This window comes from Salvelinus fontinalis, chromosome 16, assembly GCF_029448725.1.
Source record: "Salvelinus fontinalis isolate EN_2023a chromosome 16, ASM2944872v1, whole genome shotgun sequence".
Classification (NCBI taxonomy): Eukaryota; Metazoa; Chordata; class Actinopteri; order Salmoniformes; family Salmonidae; genus Salvelinus; species Salvelinus fontinalis.
Genome location: NC_074680.1, coordinates 49,351,787 through 49,374,849, shown reverse-complemented (window position 1 = coordinate 49,374,849; position 23,063 = coordinate 49,351,787). Strand labels below are relative to the sequence as shown.

The 23,063-nt window shown below is 59.4% G+C and overlaps 1 protein-coding gene across 3 annotated transcripts in view; it reads left to right on the top strand.

Annotated features, from left to right (window-relative positions):
* LOC129813314 (lysyl oxidase homolog 3B) overlaps positions 1 to 23,063 on the top strand; it is a 328,772-nt gene that overhangs the window by 291,914 nt on the left and 13,795 nt on the right. For 2 of the 3 annotated variants that reach the window (XM_055865659.1, XM_055865656.1), the window contains 2 exons: positions 18,989 to 19,148; positions 19,838 to 20,081. In XM_055865659.1, the coding sequence (XP_055721634.1) occupies positions 18,989 to 19,148; positions 19,838 to 20,081 (404 nt within the window). Of the gene's footprint in view, positions 1 to 17,462; positions 17,680 to 18,988; positions 19,149 to 19,837; positions 20,082 to 23,063 lie in introns of those variants that run through there. The other variant, XM_055865657.1, reaches the window with a different exon arrangement.

Sequence of the window (23,063 nt, the reverse complement as noted above, 5' to 3'; positions counted from 1 at the left end):
TGGTCCTCCATTACTCCCAACACCCTGGTCCTCCATCACCCCCAACGTCCTGGTCCTCCTGTACCCCCCAACACCCTTGTCCTAAAGTACCCCCAACACCCTGGTCCTCCAGTACCCCCAACGTCCTGGTCCTCCAGTACACCCCAACGTCCTGGTCCTCCAGTACCCCCAACACCCTGGTCCTCCTGTACCCCCCAACACCCTGGTCCTCCTGTACCCCCCAACACCCTTGTCCTAAAGTACCCCCCAACACCCTGGTCCTCCATTACCTCCAACGTCCTGGTCCTCCAGTACACCCCAACACCCTGGTCCTCCAGTACCCCCCAACGTCCTGGTCCTCCAGTACCCCCCAACACCCTGGTCCTCCAGTACCCCCAACGTCCTGGTCGTCCAGTACCCCCCAACACCCTGGTCCTCCATTACCCCCAACGTCCTGGTCCTCCATTACCCCCAACACCCTGGTCCTCCAGTACCCCCCAACGTCCTGGTCCTCCTGTACCCCCAACACCCTTGTCCTAAAGTAGCCCCCAACACCCTGGTCCTCCATTACCCCCAACACCCTTGTCCTCCAGTACCCCCCAACACCCTGGTCCTCCATTACCCCCAACGTCCTGGTCCTCCAGTACCCCCAACGTCCTGGTCCTCCAGTACCCCCCAACACCCTGGTCCTCCAGTACCTCCCAACACCCTGGTCCTCCATTACCCCCAACGTCCTGGTCCTCCAGTACCCCCAACGTCCTGGTCCTCCAGTACCCCCCAACACCCTGGTCCTCCAGTACCCCCCAACACCCTGGTCCTCCATTACCCCCAACGCCCTGGCCCTCCAGTACCCCCAACGTCCTGGTCCTCCAGTATCCCCCAACACCCTGGTCCTCCAGTACCTCCCAACACCCTGGTCCTCCATTACCCCCAACGTCCTGGTCCTCCAGTACCCCCCAACACCCTGGTCCTCCATTACTCCCAACACCCTGGTCCTCCATTACCCCCAACGTCCTGGTCCTCCAGTACCCCCAACACCCTGGTCCTCCATTACTCCCAACACCCTGGTCCTCAAGTACCCCCAACGTCCTGGTCCTCCATTACTCCCAACACCCTGGTCCTCCATTACCCCCAACGTCCTGGTCCTCCAGTACCCCCCAACACCCATGTCCTAAAGTACCCCCAACACCCTGGTCCTCCATTACCCCCAACGTCCTGGTCCTCCAGTATCCCCCAACACCCTTGTCCTAAAGTACACCCCAACACCCTGGTCCTCCATTACCCCCAACGTCCTGGTCCTCCAGTACACCCCAACACCCTGGTCCTCCTGTACCCCCCAACACCCTTGTCCTAAAGTACACCCCAACACCCTGGTCCTCCATTACCCCCAACGTCCTGGTCCTCCAGTACACCCCAACACCCTGGTCCTCCTGTACCCCCCAACACCCTGGTCCTCCAGTACCCCCCAACACCCTGGTCCTCCAGTACCCCCCAACACCCTGGTCCTCCAGTACCCCCCAACACCCTGGTCCTCCAGTACCCCCCAACACCCTGGTCCTCCAGTACACCCCAACGTCCTGGTCCTCCAGTACCCCCCAACACCCTTGTCCTAAAGTACCCCCAACACCCTGGTCCTCCATTACCCCCAACGTCCTGGTCCTCCAGTACACCCCAACACCCTGGTCCTCCAGTACCCCCCAACACCCTGGTCCTCCATTACCCCCAACGTCCTGGTCCTCCAGTACCCCCCAACACACTGGTCCTCCAGTACCCCCCAACACCCTGGTCCTCCATTACCCCCAACGCCCTGGTCCTCCAGTACCCCCCAACACCCTGGTCCTCCATTACTCCCAACACCCTGGTCCTCCAGTACCCCCAACGTCCTGGTCCTCCATTACTCCCAACACCCTGGTCCTCCATTACCCCCAACGTCCTGGTCCTCCTGTACCCCCCAACACCCTTGTCCTAAAGTACCCCCAACACCCTGGTCCTCCATTACCCCCAACGTCCTGGTCCTCCAGTACCCCCCAACACCCTGGTCCTCCATTACCCCCCAACACCCTGGTCCTCCATTACCCCTAACGTCCTGGTCCTCCAGTACCCCCCAACACCCTGGTCCTCCATTACCCCCAACGTCCTGGTCCTCCAGTACCCCCCAACACCCTGGTCCTCCATTACTCCCAACACCCTGGTCCTCCAGTACCCCCAACGTCCTGGTCCTCCATTACTCCCAACACCCTGGTCCTCCATTACCCCCAACGTCCTGGTCCTCCTGTACCCCCCAACACCCTGGTCCTCCATTACCCCCAACACCCTGGTCCTCCAGTACCCCCCAACACCCTTGTCCTAAAGTACCCCCAACACCCTGGTCCTCCAGTACCCCCCAACACCCTGGTCCTCCATTACCCCCAACGTCCTGGTCCTCCAGTACCCCCCAACGTCCTGGTCCTCCAGTACCCCCCAACACCCTGGTCCTCCAGTACCCCCCAACACCCTGGTCCTCCATTACTCCCAACACCCTGGTCCTCCAGTACCCCCAACGTCCTGGTCCTCCAGTACCCCCCAACACCCTGGTACACCCTGGTACATCCCCGTGTGGCTCAGTTGGTAGAGCATGGCGCTTGCAACGCCAGGGTTGTGGGTTCAATTCCCACGGGGGGCCAGTACAAAAAAAGTATGAATGTATGTACTTGTAAGTCGCTCTGGATAAGAGCGTCTGCTAAATGACTTAAATGTAAATGTAAATGTAACACCCTGGTCCTCCATTACCCCCAACGTCCTGGTCCTCCAGTACCCCCCAACACCCTGGTCCTCCATTACCCCCAACGTCCTGGTCCTCCAGTACACCCCAACACCCTGGTCCTCCATTACCCCCAACGTCCTGGTCCTCCAGTACCCCCCAACACCCTGGTCCTCCATTACCCCCAACGTCCTGGTCCTCCAGTACACCCCAACACCCTGGTCCTCCAGTACCCCCAACACCCTGGTCCTCCTGTACCCCCCAACACCCTTGTCCTAAAGTACCCCCAACACCCTGGTCCTCCATTACCCCCAACGTCCTGGTCCTCAAGTACCCCCCAACACCCTGGTCCTCCATTACCCCCAACGTCCTGGTCCTCAAGTACCCCCCAACACCCTGGTCCTCCATTACCCCCCAACACCCTGGTCCTCCAGTACCCCCCAACACCCTGGTCCTCCATTACCCCCCAACACCCTGGTCCTCCATTACCCCTAACGTCCTGGTCCTCCATTACCCCTAACGTCCTGGTCCTCCAGTACCCCCCAACACCCTGGTCCTCCATTACCCCCAACGTCCTGGTCCTCCAGTACCCCCCAACACCCTTGTCCTAAAGTACCCCCAACACCCTGGTCCTCCATTACCCCCAACGTCCTGGTCCTCCAGTACACCCCAACACCCTGGTCCTCCTGTACCCCCAACATCCTGGTCCTCCAGTACACCCAAACACCCTGGTCCTCCTGTACCCCCCAACACCCTTGTCCTAAAGTACCCCCAACACCCTGGTCCTCCATTACCCCCAACGTCCTGGTCCTCCAGTACACCCCAACACCCTGGTCCTCCATTACCCCCAACGTCCTGGTCCTCCAGTACCCCCCAACACCCTGGTCCTCCAGTACCCCCCAACACCCTGGTCTTCCATTACCCCCCAACACCCTGGTCCTCCAGTACCACCCAACACCCTGGTCCTCCAGTACCCCCCAACACCCTGGACCTCCAGACCCCCCAACACCCTGGTCCTCCATTACCCCCCAACACCCTGGTCTTCCATTACCCCCCAACACCCTGGTCCTCCAGTACCCCCCAACACCCTGGTCCTCCAGTACCCCCCAACACACTGGTCCTCCAGTACCCCCCAACACCCTGGTCCCCCCCAACACCCTGGTCCTCCAGTACCCCCCAACACCCTGGTCCTCCAGTACCCCCCAACACCCTGGTCCTCCAGTACCCCCCAACACCCTGGTCCTCCAGTACCCCCCAACACCCTGGTCCTCCATTACCCCTAACACCCTGGTCCTCCATTACCCCTAACGTCCTGGTCCTCCAGTACCCCCCAACACCCTGTTCCCCCCCAACAACCTGGTCCTCCTGTACCCCCCAACACCCTGGTCCTCCAGTACCCCCCAACACCCTGGTCCTCCATTACCCCAACACCCTGGTCCTCCAGTACACCCCAACACCCTGGTCCTCCATTACCCCCAACGTCCGGGTCCTCCAGTACACCCCAACACCCTGGTCCTCCATTACTCCCAACACCCTGGTCCTCCATTACCCCCAACACCCTGGTCCTCCAGTACCCCCAACACCCTGGACCTCCATTACCCCCAACGTCCTGGTCCTCCACTACCCCCCAACACCCTGGTCCTCCATTACCCCCAACGTCCTGGTCCTCCTGTACCCCCCAACACCCTTGTCCTAAAGTACCCCCAACACCCTGGTCCTCCATTACCCCCAACGTCCTGGTCCTCCAGTACCCCCCAACACCCTGGTCCTCCATTACTCCCAACACCCTGGTCCTCCATTACCCCCAACGTCCTGGTCCTCCAGTACCCCCAACACCCTGGTCCTCCATTACTCCCAACACCCTGGTCCTCAAGTACCCCCAACGTCCTGGTCCTCCATTACTCCCAACACCCTGGTCCTCCATTACCCCCAACGTCCTGGTCCTCCTGTACCCCCCAACACCCATGTCCTAAAGTACCCCCAACACCCTGGTCCTCCATTACTCCCAACACCCTGGTCCTCCAGTACCCCCAACACCCTGGTCCTCCAGTACCCCCCAACACCCTGGTCCTCCATTACCCCCAACGTCTTGGTCCTCCAGTACCCCCCAACACCCTTGTCCTAAAGTACCCCCAACACCCTGGTCCTCCATTACCCCCAACGTCCTGGTCCTCCAGTACACCCCAACGTCCTGGTCCTCCATTACCCCCAACACGCTGGTCCTCCAGTACACCCCAACACCCTGGTCCTCCTGTACCCCCAACACCCTGGTCCTCCAGTACACCCCAACACCCTTGTCCTAAAGTACCCCCAACACCCTGGTCCTCCAGTACCCCCCAACACCCTGGTCCTCCAGTACACCCCAACGTCCTGGTCCTCCTGTACCCCCCAACACCCTTGTCCTAAAGTACCCCCAACACCCTGGTCCTCCATTACCCCCAACACCCTGGTCCTCCAGTACACCCCAACACCCTGGTCCTCCATTACCCCCCAACACCCTGGTCCTCCATTACCCCCAACGTCCTGGTCCTCCATTACTCCCAACACCCTGGTCCTCCATTACCCCCAACGTCCTGGTCCTCCTGTACCCCAACACCCTGGTCCTCCATTACCCCCAACACCCTGGTCCTCCATTACCCCCAACACCCTGGTCCTCCATTACCCCAACACCCTGGTCCTCCAGTACCCCCCAACACCCTGGTCCTCCATTACCCCCAACACCCTGGTCCTCCAGTACCCCCCAACGTCCTGGTCCTCCAGTACACCCCAACACCCTGGTCCTCCATTACTCCCAACACCCTGGTCCTCCATTACTCCCAACACCCTGGTCCTCCAGTACCCCCAACGTCCTGGTCCTCCAGTACCCCCCAACACCCTGGTACACCCTGGTACATCCCCGTGTGGCTCAGTTGGTAGAGCATGGCGCTTGCAACGCCAGGGTTGTGGGTTCAATTCCCACGGGGGGCCAGTACAAAAAAAGTATGAATGTATGTACTTGTAAGTCGCTCTGGATAAGAGCGTCTGCTAAATGACTTAAATGTAAATGTAAATGTAACACCCTGGTCCTCCATTACCCCTAACGTCCTGGTCCTCCAGTACCCCCCAACACCCTGGTCCTCCATTACCCCCAACGTCCTGGTCCTCCAGTACCCCCCAACACCCTGGTCCTCCATTACCCCCAACGTCCTGGTCCTCCAGTACCCCCCAACACCCTTGTCCTAAAGTACCCCCAACACCCTGGTCCTCCATTACCCCCAACGTCCTGGTCCTCCAGTACCCCCCAACACCCTGGTCCTCCATTACCCCCCAACACCCTGGTCCTCCATTACCCCTAACGTCCTGGTCCTCCATTACCCCTAACGTCCTGGTCCTCCAGTACCCCCCAACACCCTGGTCCTCCATTACCCCCAACGTCCTGGTCCTCCATTACCCCCAACGTCCTGGTCCTCCAGTACCCCCAACACTCTGGTCCTCCATTACCCCCAACGTACTGGTCCTCCAGTACACCCCAACGTCCTGGTCCTCCAGTACCCCCCAACACCCTGGTCCTCCAGTACCCCCCAACACCCTGGTCCTCCATTACCCCCAACGTCCTGGTCCTCCAGTACACCCCAACACCCTGGTCCTCCATTACCCCCAACGTCCTGGTCCTCCAGTACCCCCCAACACCCTGGTCCTCCAGTACCCCCCAACACCCTGGTCTTCCATTACCCCCCAACACCCTGGTCCTCCAGTACCACCCAACACCCTGGTCCTCCAGTACCCCCCAACACCCTGGACCTCCAGTACCCCCCAACACCCTGGTCCTCCATTACCCCCCAACACCCTGGTCTTCCATTACCCCCCAACACCCTGGTCCTCCAGTACCCCCCAACACCCTGGTCCTCCAGTACCCCCCAACACACTGGTCCTCCAGTACCCCCCAACACCCTGGTCCCCCCCAACACCCTGGTCCTCCAGTACCCCCCAACACCCTGGTCCTCCAGTACCCCCCAACACCCTGGTCCTCCAGTACCCCCCAACACCCTGGTCCTCCAGTACCCCCCAACACCCTGGTCCTCCATTACCCCTAACACCCTGGTCCTCCATTACCCCTAACGTCCTGGTCCTCCAGTACCCCCCAACACCCTGGTCCCCCCCAACAACCTGGTCCTCCTGTACCCCCCAACACCCTGGTCCTCCAGTACCCCCCAACACCCTGGTCCTCCATTACCCCCAACGTCCTGGTCCTCCAGTACCCCCCAACACCCTGGTCCTCCAGTACACCCCAACACCCTGGTCCTCCATTACCCCCAACGTCCTGGTCCTCCAGTACCCCCAAACACCCTGGTCCTCCATTACTCCCAACACCCTGGTCCTCCAGGACCCCCAACGTCCTGGTCCTCCATTACTCCCAACACCCTGGTCCTCCATTACCCCCAACGTCCTGGTCCTCCTGTACCCCCCAACACCCTTGTCCTAAAGTACCCCCAACACCCTGGTCCTCCATTACCCCCAACGTACTGGTCCTCCAGTACACCCCAACGTCCTGGTCCTCCAGTACCCCCAACGTCCTGGCCCTCCAGAACCCCCCAACACCCTGGTCCTCCATTACCCCCCAACACCCTGGTCCTCCATTACCCCTAACGTCCTGGTCCTCCAGTACCCCCCAACACCCTGGTCCTCCATTACCCCCAACGTCCTGGTCCTCCAGTACCCCCCAACACCCTGGTCCTCCATTACTCCCAACACCCTGGTCCTCCAGTACCCCCAACGTCCTGGTCCTCCATTACCCCCAACGTCCTGGTCCTCCTGTACCCCCCAACACCCTTGTCCTAAAGTACCCCCAACACCCTGGTCCTCCATTACCCCCAACGTCCTGGTCCTCCAGTACCCCCCAACACCCTGGTACACCCTGGTACATCCCCGTGTGGCTCAGTTGGTAGAGCATGGCGCTTGCAACGCCAGGGTTGTGGGTTCAATTCCCACGGGGGGCCAGTACAAAAAAAGTATGAATGTATGTACTTGTAAGTCGCTCTGGATAAGAGCGTCTGCTAAATGACTTAAATGTAAATGTAAATGTAACACCCTGGTCCTCCATTACCCCTAACGTCCTGGTCCTCCAGTACCCCCCAACACCCTGGTCCTCCATTACCCCCAACGTCCTGGTCCTCCAGTACCCCCAACACCCTTGTCCTAAAGTACCCCCAACACCCTGGTCCTCTATTACCCCCAACGTCCTGGTCCTCCAGTACCCCCCAACACCCTGGTCCTCCATTACCCCCAACGTACTGGTCCTCCAGTACAACCCAACATCCTGGTCCTCCAGTACCCCCCAACACCCTGGTCCTCCAGTACCCCCCAACACCCTGGTCCTCCATTACCCCCCAACACCCTGGTCCTCCATTACCCCCCAACGTCCTGGTCCTCCAGTACCCCCCAACACCCTGGTCCTCCATTACCCCCCAACACCCTGGTCCTCCATTACCCCTAACGTCCTGGTCCTCCATTACCCCTAACGTCCTGGTCCTCCAGTACCCCCCAACACCCTGGTCCTCCATTACCCCCAACACCCTGGTCCTCCATTACCCCCAACGTCCTGGTCCTCCAGTACACCCCAACACCCTGGTCCTCCTGTACCCCCAACATCCTGGTCCTCCAGTACACCCCAACACCCTGGTCCTCCTGTACCCCCCAACACCCTTGTCCTAAAGTACCCCCAACACCCTGGTCCTCCATTACCCCCAACGTCCTGGTTCTCCAGTACTCCCAACACCCTGGTCCTCCAGTACCCCCCAACACCCTGGTCCTCCAGTACCCCCCAACACCCTGGTCTTCCATTACCCCCCAACACCCTGGTCCTCCAGTACCACCCAACACCCTGGTCCTCCAGTACCCCCCAACACCCTGGACCTCCAGTACCCCCCAACACCCTGGTCCTCCATTATCCCCCAACACCCTGGTCTTCCATTACCCCCCAACACCCTGGTCCTCCAGTACCCCCCAACACCCTGGTCCTCCAGTACCCCCCAACACACTGGTCCTCCAGTACCCCCCAACACCCTGGTCCCCCCCAACACCCTGGTCCTCCAGTACCCCCCAACACCCTGGTCCTCCAGTACCCCCCAACACCCTGGTCCTCCAGTACCCCCCAACACCCTGGTCCTCCAGTACCCCCCAACACCCTGGTCCTCCATTACCCCTAACACCCTGGTCCTCCATTACCCCTAACGTCCTGGTCCTCCAGTACCCCCCAACACCCTGGTCCCCCCCAACAACCTGGTCCTCCTGTACCCCCCAACACCCTGGTCCTCCAGTACCCCCCAACACCCTGGTCCTCCATTACCCCAACACCCTGGTCCTCCAGTACACCCCAACACCCTGGTCCTCCATTACCCCCAACGTCCGGGTCCTCCAGTACACCCCAACACCCTGGTCCTCCATTACCCCCAACGTCCTGGTCCTCCAGTACCCCCCAACACCCTGGTCCTCCATTACTCCCAACACCCTGGTCCTCCATTACCCCCAACGTCCTGGTCCTCCAGTACCCCCAACACCCTGGTCCTCCATTACTCCCAACACCCTGGTCCTCCAGTACCCCCAACGTCCTGGTCCTCCTGTACCCCCCAACACCCTTGTCCTAAAGTACCCCCAACACCCTGGTCCTCCATTACCCCCAACGTCCTGGTCCTCCATTACTCCCAACACCCTGGTCCTCCATTACCCCCAACATCCTGGTCCTCCAGTACCCCCCAACACCCTGGTCCTCCATTACTCCCAACACCCTGGTCCTCCAGTACCCCCAACGTCCTGGTCCTCCATTACTCCCAACACCCTGGTCCTCCATTACCCCCAACATCCTGGTCCTCCAGTACCCCCCAACACCCTGGTCCTCCATTACTCCCAACACCCTGGTCCTCCATTACCCCCAACATCCTGGTCCTCCAGTACCCCCCAACACCCTGGTCCTCCATTACTCCCAACACCCTGGTCCTCCATTACCCCCAACACCCTGGTCCTCCATTACCCCCCAACACCCTGGTCCTCCAGTACCCCCAACGTCCTGGTCCTCCAGTACCCCCCAACACCCTGGTCCTCCATTACTCCCAACACCCTGGTCCTCCAGTACCCCCAACGTACTGCTCCTCCAGTACACCCCAACGTCCTGGTCCTCCAGTACCCCCCAACACCCTGGTCCTCCAGTACCCCCCAACACCCTGGTCCTCCATTACCCCCAACGTCCTGGTCCTCCAGTACACCCCAACACCCTGGTCCTCCAATACCCCCAACGTCCTGGTCCTCCAGTACCCCCAACACCCTGGTCCTCCATCACCCCCAACGTCCTGGTCCTCCTGTACCCCCCAACACCCTTGTCCTAAAGTACCCCCAACACCCTGGTCCTCCATTACCCCCAACGTCCTGGTCCTCCAGTACACCCCAACACCCTGGTCCTCCAGTACCCCCAACACCCTTGTCCTAATGTACCCCCAACACCCTGGTCCTCCATTACCCCTAACGTCATGGTCCTCCAGTACACCCCAACACCCTGGTCCTCCAGTACCCCCAACACCCTTGTCCTAATGTACCCCCAACACCCTGGTCCTCCATTACCCCCAACGTCCTGGTCCTCCAGTACCCCCCAACACCCTGGTCCTCCATTACCCCCCAACACCCTGGTCCTCCATTACCCCTAACGTCCTAGTCCTCCAGTACCCCCAACACCCTGGTCCTCCATTACCCCCAACGTCCTGGTCCTCCAGTTCCCCCCAACACCCTTGTCCTAAAGTACCCCCAACATACTGGTCCTCCTGTACCCCCAACGTCCTGGTCCTCCAGTACACCCCAACACCCTGGTCCTCCTGTACCCCCCAACACCCTTGTCCTAAAGTACCCCCAACACCCTGGTCCTCCATTACCCCCAACGTACTGGTCCTCCAGTACACCCCAACGTCCTGGTCCTCCAGTACCCCCCAACACCCTGGTCCTCCAGTACCCCCCAACACCCTGGTCCTTCATTACCCCCAACGTCCTGGTCCTCCAGTACACCCCAACACCCTGGTCCTCCAGTACCCCCCAACACCCTTGTCCTAAAGTACCCCCAACACCCTGGTCCTCCATTACCCCCAACGTCCTGGTCCTCCAGTACCCCCAACACCCTTGTCCTAAAGTACCCCCAACGTCCTGGTCCTCCAGTACACCCCAACGTCCTGGTCCTCCAGTACCCCCCAACACCCTGGTCCTCCATTACCCCCAACGTACTGGTCCTCCAGTACACCCCAACGTCCTGGTCCTCCAGTACCCCCCAACACCCTGGTCCTCCATTACCCCCAACGTCCTGGTCCTCCAGTACACCCCAACACCCTGGTCCTCCATTACCCCCAACGTCCTGGTCCTCCAGTACACCCCAACACCCTGGTCCCCCAGTACACCCCAACACCCTTGTCCTAAAGTACCCCCAACACCCTGGTCCTCCTGTACCCCCAACACCCTGGTCCTCCAGTACCCCCCAACACCCTGGTCCTCCATTACCCCCAACGTCCTGGTCCTCCAGTACACCCCAACCCTGGTCCCCCAGTACACCCCAACACCCTTGTCCTAAAGTACCCCCAACACCCTGGTCCTCCTGTACCCCCAACGTCCTGGTCCTCCAGTACACCCCAACACCCTGGTCCTCCATTACCCCCCAACACCCTGGTCCTAAAGTACCCCCAACACCCTGGTCCTCCAGTACCCCCAACGTCCTGGTCCTCCAGTACCCCTAACACCCTGGTCCTCCAGTACCCCCAATGTCCTGGTCCTCCAGTACACCCCAACACCCTGGTCCTCCAGTACCCCCAATGTCCTGGTCCTCCAGTACACCCCAACACCCTGGTCCTCCAGTACCCCCAACACCCTGGTCCTCCAGTACCCCCAATGTCCTGGTCCTCCAGTACACCCCAACACCCTGGTCCTCCAGTACCCCCAACACCCTGGTCCTCCATTACCCCCAACGTACTGGTCCTCCAGTACACCCCAACACCCTGGTCCTCCAGTACCCCCAACACCCTGGTCCTCCAGTACCCCCAATGTCCTGGTCCTCCAGTACACCCCAACACCCTGGTCCTCCAGTACCCCCAACACCCTGGTCCTCCATTACCCCCAACGTACTGGTCCTCCATTACCCCCAACGTCCTGGTCCTCCAGTACACCTCAACATCCTGGTCCTCCAGTACACCCCAACACCCTGGTCCTCCATTACCCCCCAACACCCTGGTCCTCCAGTACCCCCCAACACCCTTGTCCTAAAGTACCCCCAACACCCTGGTCCTCCATTACCCCCAACGTCCTGGTCCTCCAGTACCCCCCAACGTCCTGGTCCTCCAGTACCCCCAACACCCTGGTCCTCCAGTACCCCCAACACCCCGGTCCTCCATTACCCCCCAACACCCTGGTCCTCCATTACCCCCAACACCCTGGTCCTCCATTACCCCCAACACCCTGGTCCTCCATTACCCCCAACACCCTGGTCCTCCAGTACCCCCAACACCCTGGTCCTCCAGTACCCCCCAACACCCTGGTCCTCCATTACCCCCAACACCCTGGTCCTCCATTACCCCCAACACCCTGGTCCTCCAGTACCCCCAACACCCTGGTCCTCCAGTACCCCCAACACCCTGGTCCTCCATTACCCCCAACACCCTGGTCCTCCATTACCCCCAACGTCCTGGTCCTCCAGTACACCCCAACGTCCTGGTCCTCCAGTACCCCCAACACCCTGGTCCTCCATTACCCCCAACGTCCTGGTCCTCCAGTACACCCCAACACCCTGGTCCTCCTGTACCCCCCAACACCCTTGTACTAAAGTACCCCCAACACCCTGGTCCTCCATTACCCCCAACGTCCTGGTCCTCCAGTACACCCCAACACCCTGGTCCTCCATTACCCCCAACGTACTGGTCCTCCAGTACACCCCAACACCCTGGTCCTCCATTACCCCCAACGTACTGGTCCTCCAGTACCCCCAACACCCCGGTCCTCCATTACCCCCCAACACCCTGGTCCCCCAGTACCCCCAACGTCCTGGTCCTCCAGTACCCCCCAACACCCTGGTCCTCCATTACCCCCAACGTACTGGTTCTCCAGTACCCCCAACACCCCGGTCCTCCAGTACCCCCCAACACCCTGGTCCTCCATTACCCCCAACACCCTGGTCTTCCATTACCCCCCAACACCCTGGTCCTCCATTACCCCCAACACCCTGGTCCTCCAGTACCCCCAACACCCCGGTCCTCCATTACCCCCCAACACCCTGGTCCTCCATTACCCCCAACACCCTGGTCCTCCATTACCCCCAACACCCTGGTCCTCCATTACCCCCAACACCCTAGTCCTCCAGTACCCCCAACACCCTGGTCCTCCAGTACCCCCCAACACCCTGGTCCTCCATTACCCCCAACACCCTGGTCCTCCATTACCCCCAACACCCTAGTCCTCCAGTACCCCCAACACCCTGGTCCTCCAGTACCCCCCAACACCCTGGTCCTCCATTACGCCCAACACCCTGGTCCTCCATTACCCCCAACACCCTGGTCCTCCAGTACCCCCAACACCCTGGTCCTCCAGTACCCCCAACACCCTGGTCCTCCATTACCCCCAACACCCTGGTCCTCCATTACCCCCAACGTCCTGGTCCTCCAGTACACCCCAACACCCTGGTCCTCCATTACCCCCAACGTACTGGTCCTCCTGTACCCCCCAACACCCTGGTCCTCCAGTACCCCCCAACACCCTGGTCCTCCATTACCCCCAACGTACTGGTCCTCCAGTACCCCCAACACCCCGGTCCTCCAGTACCCCCCAACACCCTGGTCCTCCAATACCCCCAACGTCCTGGTCCTCCAGTACCCCCAACACCCTGGTCCTCCATCACCCCCAACGTCCTGGTCCTCCTGTACCCCCCAACACCCTTGTCCTAAAGTACCCCCAACACCCTGGTCCTCCATTACCCCCAACGTCCTGGTCCTCCAGTACACCCCAACACCCTGGTCCTCCAGTACCCCCAACACCCTTGTCCTAATGTACCCCCAACACCCTGGTCCTCCATTACCCCTAACGTCATGGTCCTCCAGTACACCCCAACACCCTGGTCCTCCAGTACCCCCAACACCCTTGTCCTAATGTACCCCCAACACCCTGGTCCTCCATTACCCCCAACGTCCTGGTCCTCCAGTACCCCCCAACACCCTGGTCCTCCATTACCCCCCAACACCCTGGTCCTCCATTACCCCTAACGTCCTAGTCCTCCAGTACCCCCAACACCCTGGTCCTCCATTACCCCCAACGTCCTGGTCCTCCAGTTCCCCCCAACACCCTTGTCCTAAAGTACCCCCAACATACTGGTCCTCCTGTACCCCCAACGTCCTGGTCCTCCAGTACACCCCAACACCCTGGTCCTCCTGTACCCCCCAACACCCTTGTCCTAAAGTACCCCCAACACCCTGGTCCTCCATTACCCCCAACGTACTGGTCCTCCAGTACACCCCAACGTCCTGGTCCTCCAGTACCCCCCAACACCCTGGTCCTCCAGTACCCCCCAACACCCTGGTCCTTCATTACCCCCAACGTCCTGGTCCTCCAGTACACCCCAACACCCTGGTCCTCCAGTACCCCCCAACACCCTTGTCCTAAAGTACCCCCAACACCCTGGTCCTCCATTACCCCCAACGTCCTGGTCCTCCAGTACCCCCAACACCCTTGTCCTAAAGTACCCCCAACGTCCTGGTCCTCCAGTACACCCCAACGTCCTGGTCCTCCAGTACCCCCCAACACCCTGGTCCTCCATTACCCCCAACGTACTGGTCCTCCAGTACACCCCAACGTCCTGGTCCTCCAGTACCCCCCAACACCCTGGTCCTCCATTACCCCCAACGTCCTGGTCCTCCAGTACACCCCAACACCCTGGTCCTCCATTACCCCCAACGTCCTGGTCCTCCAGTACACCCCAACACCCTGGTCCCCCAGTACACCCCAACACCCTTGTCCTAAAGTACCCCCAACACCCTGGTCCTCCTGTACCCCCAACACCCTGGTCCTCCAGTACCCCCCAACACCCTGGTCCTCCATTACCCCCAACGTCCTGGTCCTCCAGTACACCCCAACCCTGGTCCCCCAGTACACCCCAACACCCTTGTCCTAAAGTACCCCCAACACCCTGGTCCTCCTGTACCCCCAACGTCCTGGTCCTCCAGTACACCCCAACACCCTGGTCCTCCATTACCCCCCAACACCCTGGTCCTAAAGTACCCCCAACACCCTGGTCCTCCAGTACCCCCAACGTCCTGGTCCTCCAGTACCCCTAACACCCTGGTCCTCCAGTACCCCCAATGTCCTGGTCCTCCAGTACACCCCAACACCCTGGTCCTCCAGTACCCCCAATGTCCTGGTCCTCCAGTACACCCCAACACCCTGGTCCTCCAGTACCCCCAACACCCTGGTCCTCCAGTACCCCCAATGTCCTGGTCCTCCAGTACACCCCAACACCCTGGTCCTCCAGTACCCCCAACACCCTGGTCCTCCATTACCCCCAACGTACTGGTCCTCCAGTACACCCCAACACCCTGGTCCTCCAGTACCCCCAACACCCTGGTCCTCCAGTACCCCCAATGTCCTGGTCCTCCAGTACACCCCAACACCCTGGTCCTCCAGTACCCCCAACACCCTGGTCCTCCATTACCCCCAACGTACTGGTCCTCCATTACCCCCAACGTCCTGGTCCTCCAGTACACCTCAACATCCTGGTCCTCCAGTACACCCCAACACCCTGGTCCTCCATTACCCCCCAACACCCTGGTCCTCCAGTACCCCCCAACACCCTTGTCCTAAAGTACCCCCAACACCCTGGTCCTCCATTACCCCCAACGTCCTGGTCCTCCAGTACCCCCCAACGTCCTGGTCCTCCAGTACCCCCAACACCCTGGTCCTCCAGTACCCCCAACACCCCGGTCCTCCATTACCCCCCAACACCCTGGTCCTCCATTACCCCCAACACCCTGGTCCTCCATTACCCCCAACACCCTGGTCCTCCATTACCCCCAACACCCTGGTCCTCCAGTACCCCCAACACCCTGGTCCTCCAGTACCCCCCAACACCCTGGTCCTCCATTACCCCCAACACCCTGGTCCTCCATTACCCCCAACACCCTGGTCCTCCAGTACCCCCAACACCCTGGTCCTCCAGTACCCCCAACACCCTGGTCCTCCATTACCCCCAACACCCTGGTCCTCCATTACCCCCAACGTCCTGGTCCTCCAGTACACCCCAACGTCCTGGTCCTCCAGTACCCCCAACACCCTGGTCCTCCATTACCCCCAACGTCCTGGTCCTCCAGTACACCCCAACACCCTGGTCCTCCTGTACCCCCCAACACCCTTGTACTAAAGTACCCCCAACACCCTGGTCCTCCATTACCCCCAACGTCCTGGTCCTCCAGTACACCCCAACACCCTGGTCCTCCATTACCCCCAACGTACTGGTCCTCCAGTACACCCCAACACCCTGGTCCTCCATTACCCCCAACGTACTGGTCCTCCAGTACCCCCAACACCCCGGTCCTCCAGTACCCCCCAACACCCTGGTCCCCCAGTACCCCCAACGTCCTGGTCCTCCAGTACCCCCCAACACCCTGGTCCTCCATTACCCCCAACGTACTGGTTCTCCAGTACCCCCAACACCCCGGTCCTCCAGTACCCCCCAACACCCTGGTCCTCCATTACCCCCAACACCCTGGTCTTCCATTACCCCCCAACACCCTGGTCCTCCATTACCCCCAACACCCTGGTCCTCCAGTACCCCCAACACCCCGGTCCTCCATTACCCCCCAACACCCTGGTCCTCCATTACCCCCAACACCCTGGTCCTCCATTACCCCCAACACCCTGGTCCTCCATTACCCCCAACACCCTAGTCCTCCAGTACCCCCAACACCCTGGTCCTCCAGTACCCCCCAACACCCTGGTCCTCCATTACCCCCAACACCCTGGTCCTCCATTACCCCCAACACCCTAGTCCTCCAGTACCCCCAACACCCTGGTCCTCCAGTACCCCCCAACACCCTGGTCCTCCATTACGCCCAACACCCTGGTCCTCCATTACCCCCAACACCCTGGTCCTCCAGTACCCCCAACACCCTGGTCCTCCAGTACCCCCAACACCCTGGTCCTCCATTACCCCCAACACCCTGGTCCTCCATTACCCCCAACGTCCTGGTCCTCCAGTACACCCCAACACCCTGTTCCTCCATTACCCCCAACGTACTGGTCCTCCTGTACCCCCCAACACCCTGGTCCTCCAGTACCCCCCAACACCCTGGTCCTCCATTACCCCCAACGTACTGGTCCTCCAGTACCCCCAACACCCCGGTCCTCCAGTACCCCCCAACACCCTGGTCCTCCATTACCCCCAACACCCTGGTCTTCCATTACCCCCCAACTCCGGTCTTCCATTACCCCCAACAGTACATGTTTGTTGTAGTCCTGGACAAACACACCCCCTTCAACTCATTGAAGGCTTGATGATTGCTTGACAAGTTGAATCAGGTGTGCTCGTCCGGGGTTACAATGAAAATGCGTACTGCTAGGGGTACTGGAGGACCGGAGTTGGGCTGTTTGGGGTACTGGAAGACCAGGGTTGGGAAACACTGGACTAGAGGAAGCACAGATAGACTACAGACAGGACATGAGGTGCCATCTGATTGACGTGTCCTTGGGGATAAGTCTGAGACGTAAATCCCCAGTGGAAATGCACAGAAAATGGCCTATCACTGACTTCCCTTAGGGCCCCGTTACAGGTGCGTATCGTCGGAGGCAGGACGTACTATGAGGGCCGCGTGGAGGTTCAGGTGGGGGCGCGGTGGGGCACAGTGTGCTCTGCAGGCTGGACCACTAAAGAGGCCATGGTTGTCTGCAGACAACTAGGCCTGGGATACTCCATGCATGCCATCACTGTGAGTAAACACTGGGATGAAGAAGAAAAGTAAATACCACGGCTTATTTCTACGAGCCAAAGTATTCTACTCCCTTATCACCATACAGGGATATGTGGTTGTCTTACCTGACAGAGACGCACATCTGAGTTATCTTGTTGAAAGGTAATAACGTCCAAGTAAAGAGAAACCGGCACACTGCTCTTTATAGAAGAGAAACCGGCACACCGCTCTTTATAGAAGAGAAACCGGCACACTGCTCTTTATAGAAGAGAAACCGGCACACCGCTCTTTATAGAAGAGAAACCGGCACACCGCTCTTTATTCAAGCTATGCTTCCAGCAAGAGCAGCGTGCAGGTTTCTCTTTTCTTTACAAGCACAGAGTAGAAAGTCAATAACTCTCTGAGTTAACTCTGAGTTATAACTCTCTGAGTTAAGGTATTCTACTGTACTGCCTTATCATAGCTGTAAGGTGTCTTTTAGTCAGAGGCTGAGCAAGCAGCTTTTCAGAGGCAGAATGATGAGATTTCATTAGTCGCTTATAAATTGTTGATCATGCACAAATTTAAATGTATTTATTTGCCATAAATTAGCACGAATGCTAACCTAATTGACATACTGTATATCACTCCTCACCTCTCCAACATGCTAGCTGATGTGTGGTGAGCATTCTGGCACAAATGAGTTGCATCAGTCAGGTGGGTGCTACACATTGGTGGTGGATGAGTTGGATGAGGAAGAGGTGAGTTTCCCCATTACACAAGAAGAAGAAAAAAAAGGTTCCATCTAGAACGGGGATGGGCAACTCCAGTCCTTGGGGGGGGGGGGGGGGGGGGGGGGGCAGAGTTTTGTCACAGTTTTTCCCATCCCTAGCAGAACACAGCTGATTAAACTAATTACATTCTAAACTGAAGATCATAATTAGTTGATTATTGGAGTCAGGTGTGTTGGATGGGGCAAAAAAGGGGACAATAGTTGCCCGTCCTTGATGTAGAACATAAAAAGGGCTCTTTGGCTGTTGCCACGGGAGAACACATTGATGAATCTATTTCGGTTGCAGATAGAACCCTTTTCACAGAGGGTTCTATGTTCAAGTCAAAGGGTTCTAACTGGAACCCCCCCAAAAATGAAGGGTTCTTCCATGGGGACACCTAAAGAACCCTTTTGGAATTCTTTTTTTCTAAGTGTGTAATGCGCTTTTGAGATACTGGAAAAGCACTTTGTCAATCATAACCTCTTAATGTCTGGGCTCTGTGTGTTTTTTTGTTTATCCTGCCCCCCCCCCCCCCCCCCCCCACCCCCCCCACCCCGCCCCGCCCCATCTCTAAGGAAACATGGTACTGGGACAGTAGTAATGTCACAGAGATGGTGATGAGTGGAGTGAAGTGTACAGGGAGCGAGATGTCTCTGAGCCACTGTCAGCATCACAGAACCGTCAGCTGTCAGAAGACTGCTGCTAAGTTCTCTGCTGGCGTCATCTGCTCAGAGAGTGAGTTACACTGTTTATAAATGGTAGTAACAGTGTTATGACGCAATCATAAGCATTGGTAACACAGTAACAGAATCATAAACATTAATAAACCCTATGATTCTGGATAACCAGAATGCTCAACCAGTATGATAAATTATTGGTTCGTTATTATACATTGTAATCAACCGACACTAAAACTGAGCTGGGTATGGAAACTACATGTTGACGGTTTTAATATTACTACCCTCTTCTTCTCTCTTCTCCTCCACCTCTCCTCTCCTCCTATCTCCTCTTCATCCCTCGTCTCCTCTCCTCCCCCTCCTCCTCTCCTCTCCTCCTATCTCCTCTTCATCCCTCGTCTCCTCTCCTCCCCCTCCACCTCTCCTCTCCTCCTATCTCCTCTTCATCCCTCGTCTCCTCTCCTCCCCCTCCACCTCTCCTCTCCTCCTATCTCCTCTTCATCCCTCGTCTCCTCTCCTCCCCCTCCTCCTCTCCTCTCCTCCTATCTCCTCTTCATCCCTCGTCTCCTCTCCTCCTCTTCCTCCTCTCCTCCACCTCTCCTCTCCTCCTCTCCCTCCTCTCCCTATCTCCTCCACCTCTCCTCCTATCTCCTCTCCTCTCCTCTCCTCCTCTCCTCCTCTTCCTCATCTCCTCTCCCTCCTCTCCTCCCCCTCCTCCTCTCCTCTCCTCCTCCTCTCTCCTCCCAGCGGCGTCTGACCTCGTCCTGAATGCTCCCCTGGTCCAGCAGTCCGTGTACATTGAGGACCGCCCGCTCCACATGTTGTACTGCGCAGCGGAGGAGAACTGTCTGTCTAAGTCTGCCGCTAGTGCTAACTGGCCCTACGGACACCGCCGCCTGCTGCGGTTCTCCTCTCAGATCCACAACATCGGACGGGCCGACTTCAGGCCCAAGGCTGGACGCCACTCCTGGGTCTGGCACGCCTGTCACGGGTAACTATTGGCAACCTAGTCATCACAGAGCAGTGGTTCCCAAACGTTTTATAGTCCCGTACACCTTTAACTATTCAACCTCCAGCTGTACCCCCTCTAGCACCAGGGTCAGCTGTACCCCCTCTAGCACCAGGGTCAGCTGTACCCCCTCTAGCACCAGGGTCAGCTGTACTCCCTCTAGCACCAGGGTCAGCTGTACCCCCTCTAGCACCAGGGTCAGCTGTACCCCCTCTAGCACCAGGGTCAGCGTAGCCCTCTAGCACCAGGGTCAGCTGTACCCCCTCTAGCCCCAGGGTCACCTGTACCCCCTCTAGCACCAGGGTCAGCTGTACCCCCTCTAGCACCAGGATCAGCTGTACCCCCTCTAGCACCAGGGTCACCTGTACCCCCTCTAGCACCAGGGTCAGCTGTACCCCCTCTAGCACCAGGGTCAGCTGTACCCCCTCTAGCACCAGGGTCAGCTGTACCCCCTTTAGCACCAGGGTCAGCTGTACCCCCTCTAGCACCAGGGTCAGCTGTACCCCCTCTAGCACCAGGGTCAGCTGTACCCCCTTTAGCACCAGGGTCAGCTGTACCCCCTCTAGCACCAGGGTCAGCTGTACCCCCTCTAGCACCAGGGTCAGCTGTACCCCCTCTAGCACCAGGTTCAGCTGTACCCCCTCTAGCACCAGGGTCAGCTGTACCCCCTCTAGCACCAGGGTCAGCTGTACCCCCTCTAGCACCAGGGTCAGCTGTACCCCCTCTAGCACCAGGGTCAGCTGTACCCCCTCTAGCACCAGGGTCAGCTGTACCCCCTCTAGCACCAGGGTCAGCTGTACCCCCTCTAGCACCAGGGTCAGCTGTACCCCCTCTAGCACCAGGGTCAGCTGTACCCCCTCTAGCACCAGGGTCAGCTGTACCCCCTCTAGCACCAGGGTCACCTGTACCCCCTCTAGCACCAGGGTCAGCTGTACCCCCTCTAGCACCAGGGTCAGCTGTACCCCCTCTAGCACCAGGGTCAGCTGTACCCCCTCTAGCACCAGGGTCAGCTGTACCCCCTTTAGCACCAGGGTCAGCTGTACCCCCTCTAGCACCAGGGTCAGCTGTACCCCCTCTAGCACCAGGGTCAGCTGTACCCCCTCTAGCACCAGGGTCAGCTGTACCCCCTCTAGCACCAGGGTCAGCTGTACCCCCTCTAGCACCAGGGTCAGCTGTACCCCCTCTAGCACCAGGGTCAGCTGTACCCCCTTTAGCACCAGGGTCAGCTGTACCCCCTCTAGCACCAGGGTCAGCTGTACCCCCTCTAGCACCAGGGTCAGCTGTACCCCCTTTAGCACCAGGGTCAGCTGTACCCCCTTTAGCACCAGGGTCAACTGTACCCCCTCTAGCCCCAGGGTCAGCTGTACCCCCTTTAGCACCAGGGTCAGCTGTACCCCCTCTAGCACCAGGGTCAGCTGTACCCCCTCTAGCACCAGGGTCAGCTGTACCCCCTCTAGCACCAGGGTCAGCTGTACCCCCTCTAGCACCAGGGTCAGCTGTACCCCCTCTAGCACCAGGGTCAGCTGTACCCCCTTTAGCACCAGGGTCAGCTGTACCCCCTCTAGCACCAGGGTCAGCTGTACCCCCTCTAGCACCAGGGTCAGCTGTACCCCCTTTAGCACCAGGGTCAGCTGTACCCCCTTTAGCACCAGGGTCAGCTGTACCCCCTCTAGCCCCAGGGTCAGCTGTACCCCCTCTAGCACCAGGGTCAGCTGTACCCCCTCTAGCACCAGGGTCAGCTGTACCCCCTCTAGCACCAGGGTCAGCTGTACCCCCTCTAGCACCAGGGTCAGCTGTACCCCCTCTAGCACCAGGGTCAGCTGTACCCCCTCTAGCACCAGGGTCAGCTGTACCCCCTCTAGCACCAGGGTCAGCTGTACCCCCTCTAGCACCAGGGTCAGCTGTACCCCCTCTAGCACCAGGGTCAGCTGTACCCCCTCTAGCACCAGGGTCAGCTGTACCCCCTCTAGCACCAGGGTCAGCTGTACCCCCTCTAGCACCAGGGTCAGCTGTACCCCCTCTAGCACCAGGGTCAGCTGTACCCCCTCTAGCACCAGGGTCAGCTGTACCCCCTCTAGCACCAGGGTCAGCTGTACCCCCTCTAGCACCAGGGTCAGCTGTACCCCCTCTAGCACCAGGGTCAGCTGTACCCCCTCTAGCACCAGGGTCAGCTGTACCCCCTCTAGCACCAGGGTCAGCTGTACCCCCTTTAGCACCAGGGTCAGCTGTACCCCCTCTAGCACCAGGGTCAGCTGTACCCCCTCTAGCACCAGGGTCAGCTGTACCCCCTCTAGCACCAGGGTCAGCTGTACCCCCTCTAGCACCAGGGTCAGCTGTACCCCCTCTAGCACCAGGGTCAGCTGTACCCCCTCTAGCACCAGGGTCAGCTGTACCCCCTTTAGCACCAGGGTCAGCTGTACCCCCTCTAGCACCAGGGTCAGCTGTACCCCCTCTAGCACCAGGGTCAGCTGTACCCCCTTTAGCACCAGGGTCAGCTGTACCCCCTCTAGCACCAGGGTCAACTGTACCCCCTCTAGCCCCAGGGTCAGCTGTACCCCCTTTAGCACCAGGGTCAGCTGTACCCCCTCTAGCACCAGGGTCAGCTGTACCCCCTCTAGCACCAGGGTCAGCTGTACCCCCTCTAGCACCAGGGTCAGCTGTACCCCCTCTAGCACCAGGGTCAGCTGTACCCCCTCTAGCACCAGGGTCAGCTGTACCCCCTTTAGCACCAGGGTCAGCTGTACCCCCTCTAGCACCAGGGTCACCTGTACCCCCTCTAGCACCAGGGTCAGCTGTACCCCCTTTAGCACCAGGGTCAGCTGTACCCCCTTTAGCACCAGGGTCAGCTGTACCCCCTCTAGCCCCAGGGTCAGCTGTACCCCCTCTAGCACCAGGGTCAGCTGTACCCCCTCTAGCACCAGGGTCAGCTGTACCCCCTCTAGCACCAGGGTCAGCTGTACCCCC